At 67.0% G+C, this 3,590-nt stretch overlaps 2 protein-coding genes across 2 annotated transcripts in view; both read right to left on the bottom strand.

Annotated features, from left to right (window-relative positions):
• MROH6 (maestro heat like repeat family member 6) overlaps window positions 1-943 on the bottom strand; it is a 5,118-nt gene extending 4,175 nt beyond the window's left edge. The window contains 3 exon segments of the mRNA XM_077758107.1: window positions 115-269; window positions 429-581; window positions 698-943. Of these exon segments, the coding sequence (XP_077614233.1) occupies window positions 115-269; window positions 429-581; window positions 698-943 (554 nt within the window).
• Window positions 944-2,721: 1,778 nt separating this feature from the next.
• NAPRT (nicotinate phosphoribosyltransferase) overlaps window positions 2,722-3,590 on the bottom strand; it is a 4,285-nt gene continuing 3,416 nt past the window's right edge. Inside the window, exons 10-14 of the mRNA XM_077758139.1 lie at window positions 3,537-3,590; window positions 3,345-3,447; window positions 3,116-3,270; window positions 2,917-3,024; window positions 2,722-2,835 (exon numbers count right to left, since the gene is read on the bottom strand). The exon at window positions 3,537-3,590 is cut by the window's right edge and continues 4 nt beyond it. Coding sequence (XP_077614265.1) covers window positions 2,773-2,835; window positions 2,917-3,024; window positions 3,116-3,270; window positions 3,345-3,447; window positions 3,537-3,590 — 483 coding nt within the window. The 3' untranslated portion in view covers window positions 2,722-2,772. The remainder of the gene's footprint in view (window positions 2,836-2,916; window positions 3,025-3,115; window positions 3,271-3,344; window positions 3,448-3,536) is intronic.

Raw genomic sequence — 3,590 nt, 5'->3', positions numbered from 1 at the left:
GATTGTTTCTGTCTCCACAGCCCGCGCCAGTGGGCGGACTCAGCTGCCGACTGGGAAGGGGGAAGGAAGCCGAGTGGTGCCTCGGGGTGCGGCCGCCTGGGTCAGGTGGCTTACCGGTCTGGGGGCAGCGAGCTGGGCAGCAACGCACACACGACCTCCCGAGCATGCTCCAGGGCCAGCGCGCTCAGTACCCGGAGGGCCGCCTGCCGGGGCCGCCCCTCAGCCAGGCTGGGCGCCTGTGCCAGCAGCCCGCGCACCAGGGCATACACCTGGCGCGGAGGAGCCGGTGTCAGTACCGCGTCACCTTCTGGACCCCCAGGGCAGGTGTGCTCTGGAGGTGGTGTGCTTGACAGTCTGCTCGCTGGGAGCCCCCAAGCTGGGAACTCCCTGGCAGGAGCCTTGGGGGCAGAGAGGGGGTGCCAGCTCACCTGCTCCTCCAGCCGCTCCCCCCGCACCTCCAGGGCTGAGGACAGCACGAGGGCTGTTGCCTGGGTCCCCGCACAGCCAGCCTCTTCCAGGCAGGCAGCCGCATACAGTGCCAGGTCCGCCAGGGCCCCCTCCTCCCAGGAACTCTGGGGGGCCTGGGGCGGGCGGGTGGGAGGTACAACGTCCCCTGGCCTCTCCCAGTTCTCTTCCCCAGCACCTCCCCCAGCCTCCTCCCTGTGGTACCCTCGGCCCTGCTTCCCTTACCACTCACCTGGTAGAGCCCCTTGCGGGCTGGCTCTTGCGCCCTGGGCAGGGAGCAGGGCGCGGGGCTGGCTGTGGGGACGGCAGTGGCACCCATAGGCTCTGCCTGTGGTTCAAACTCGGGTTCCGGCTGAGGGTCAGTGGAAGAGGGTCCTGGGGGCTGCCCTTGGTTGGCCTGGAGCCCTTCAGCCAGAGCTGTCAGGGTTAGAGCCCCCACAGGGGCCCCCCGGGCCCTGCCCCATACCCCCCAAGCCATGGCTGCCGCACACCCCAAGCTACTCAGCTGGACCCAGCCTGTGGCACCTGCCACTGGTTCTCCAGGGAAGTCATGCCCAGGCCTGACCTAGAAGTTGGCCCTGGGCAGACAGGACCGGGGACGGGCGTGGTGGCGCATGCGTGTGAGTTCATGCTCTATGCGTGTGGGGGTTGGGGAGCCGCGCAGAGGCGTCCCCGAGTGTGGCGCACAGCGGGGGCTTGTGAAGGGCCCTCCTGCTCTCGCTGCTGGTGCCGAGCAGCCAGCCTGATGCCTGAGTGTCTAGGGTCTGGCTCTGCCCACCAGGGCGCTGGGGAAGGGCTAAGAGCCCTGGCATGGTGGCTCTGCAAGGGGCGGGGGAGAAGGGCCCTTCACCCCTGACCCTCAACCCCTCTGGTCAGGGAGACCCCGCAGAAGTGTGCCCAGCCCTGAGGAGGCCCCAGCAGCGGCCAGGGGCCAGAAGTCTGGGCCCAACCCTGAGCTAAAGCCTCTCCTGATTCAGCCCTAAAGAAGCAGATACATCCAGGCAGGGCCTGGGGTCAGGGGCTGGGTTGTCCCCATTGCATTCTGACCCAGCCAGACATCTGGGGGATGAGGATGGTTGGGAGAGCCGCCACCACCCCCCAGCTCAGGCAGCTCCGGGGTGGAGCAGAGGCTGCCTCCCAGGTGCGCTCGCCACTGACTGCCACGGGTGGGGTGGGCCCTCTGGGTCCCGGCGCCTAGGAAGCACGCATCTGAGAAGTGGTGACCTGTGGGTACCTGGGGCTGCGGTCTTCTGCCGTGTGGGTGTTCATGAGTCCTTCTCCCTCCAAGCCCCATGCTCCCCAGGGCCTCTGCCCCACATCCTGTCATCCTCACCCCGTGAACAGGGCACTGCCCTAAGCTTAGGGATCCAGAAGAGCCAGTCTGGTCAGATACCTGGAGAGGCGGAAGTATTCTAGGAAGCGCCCCCAGGAAGCCCGCATCCCTCCGCACGCCCTCGCCTGCCTTTGCCATCTTGTGCTGCTGGATGGGAGGCACCTGGTACCCCCGCCCCACAGTCCCCAGAGCCTAGAATGTCTCCCAAGTTGCCAAAGCTGGCAGAAGGCTGACACACTTCGTGTGCATGGGGCAGGGCCTGCCCAGCACCCTGCATCTCTTCACGGGCTCTAATGTACGCCCCTGAGCCCTCTCTTTGCTAGGCCGCTGTGCCAGGAGCTGGCTCCCCCAGGGCCCAGTCCCTGTGACCCTATGACAGACGCCGGGGCCTGGAGAAGGCCAGCTGGGTGGTGCCCGTGAGCCCAGCGTCCCCAGCCGCAGAGTCCTGGCGGGCGGCAGCAGCAGGGCCCCGGGACACCTGCGCTCCTCTGGCTTCGGAAGCTGGGGGTGCCCCACTGACCTCTCTGGGGCAGGGCCCCTGGTTGGCAGGGAGTCTGGGGCCCTGCCTGGGTACCCTCTCTCTGGCACCCATCCCTACCCCGTGGCTTCCCCTCCCCAGTTCCCTGCAATAACTCCACCAACTCCTGGGTGGGCAACAAAGCCTTCCTTTCCCCATAGACCTGTCCCCTCCGGCTTCAGATGTGCCCCCCACAGGCCAGCTTCCTGAGCTCTGGACACTCCCCAGCCTTGGCCTAGCTCTTTGCCACCTTCAGACCTCAGCACAGCAGCGTTCCCACCCTGGCAGAGCCTGGGCGCCCCCTGGGGGCATGAAGCCCTGCTCTGACCCCAGACTCCAGCCCCCCCTTGGAGGTCCTGGGGGTCAAAGGAGTGGCAGGTTGGGTGAAGAAATGACACAAGACAAGTGCAGGACAGTGAGCAGTCATGTTGGTTGCAGGCAGTCCCCATCCTGGTTCTCATGAGGACCCTCCTGCACTCAGTCGGGCCACCAGGGCCCGTAGCTCATCAGACAATGCAACCTATAGGAAAAAGAGAGAATGACAGGTGGCCGTAGGGACAGGGCACACAGGGCAGGTGACAACGGGGGGCCATCCACCCACCTGGTAGAGAGCGGGCTGTTCCAGCCGCTTGTGCTCAGGGTTCAGGCGGCCCAGGGACAGCTGGGCGAAGGCTCTGGATTCGGCCAGAGATGGGAGGGGCTCACACAGCTAGGGGAAGAGGGAAGGAAGGGGCCGGGTCAGGGGCCGGGCCCAGTTCCGGGGTGGCGTGTGGACTGAGGAAGTCGGTGGAGGCACTTACCTGTCCCTGCTGGATGCAGAGTCTGAGCAGGGGCTCCACGCGGGCAGGCCTCACCACACAGGCTTCCTGGGCCCCTTGAGGCCAGACCCGCAGCTCCTGGCCGGGCTGGGGCGGTGGCTCCTCCGCCAACTGCAGCACATCCATCAGCGGGGACCCTGTGCGCGGGAGGAATAAAGTGGGGGACCTGGGGACTTGGGGGGGAGGGCCGTGGGGGGGAGAGGGGCCTCACCATCGGGGCCCAGGAGTCGGAAGGCGGCCTTGCTCCCAGGCAGCGTCTGCTTCTCGGGGTCCTCGGTCAGCTTCATTCGGGGCTGGCCTCCCACAGACACCAGCTGCGGAGACCAGTGTCGCGACCGTGGGAATCTCCCCCAACCCGCGAACCCTCTGGCCCGCCCCACCACGCCCCAGACCCTGCCTCAACCTTATAGACGCAGCCCAGGGAAGGCTGGCGGGGGCAGGTGACGACGGTCGTTCC

This window comes from Crocuta crocuta, unplaced genomic scaffold, assembly GCF_008692635.1.
Source record: "Crocuta crocuta isolate KB4526 unplaced genomic scaffold, BGI_CrCroc_1.0 scaffold327, whole genome shotgun sequence".
NCBI classification, from domain to species: Eukaryota; Metazoa; Chordata; class Mammalia; order Carnivora; family Hyaenidae; genus Crocuta; species Crocuta crocuta.
Note: the sequence above shows the minus strand (reverse complement) of the source record. Positions and strands in the feature narration are given on the sequence as shown.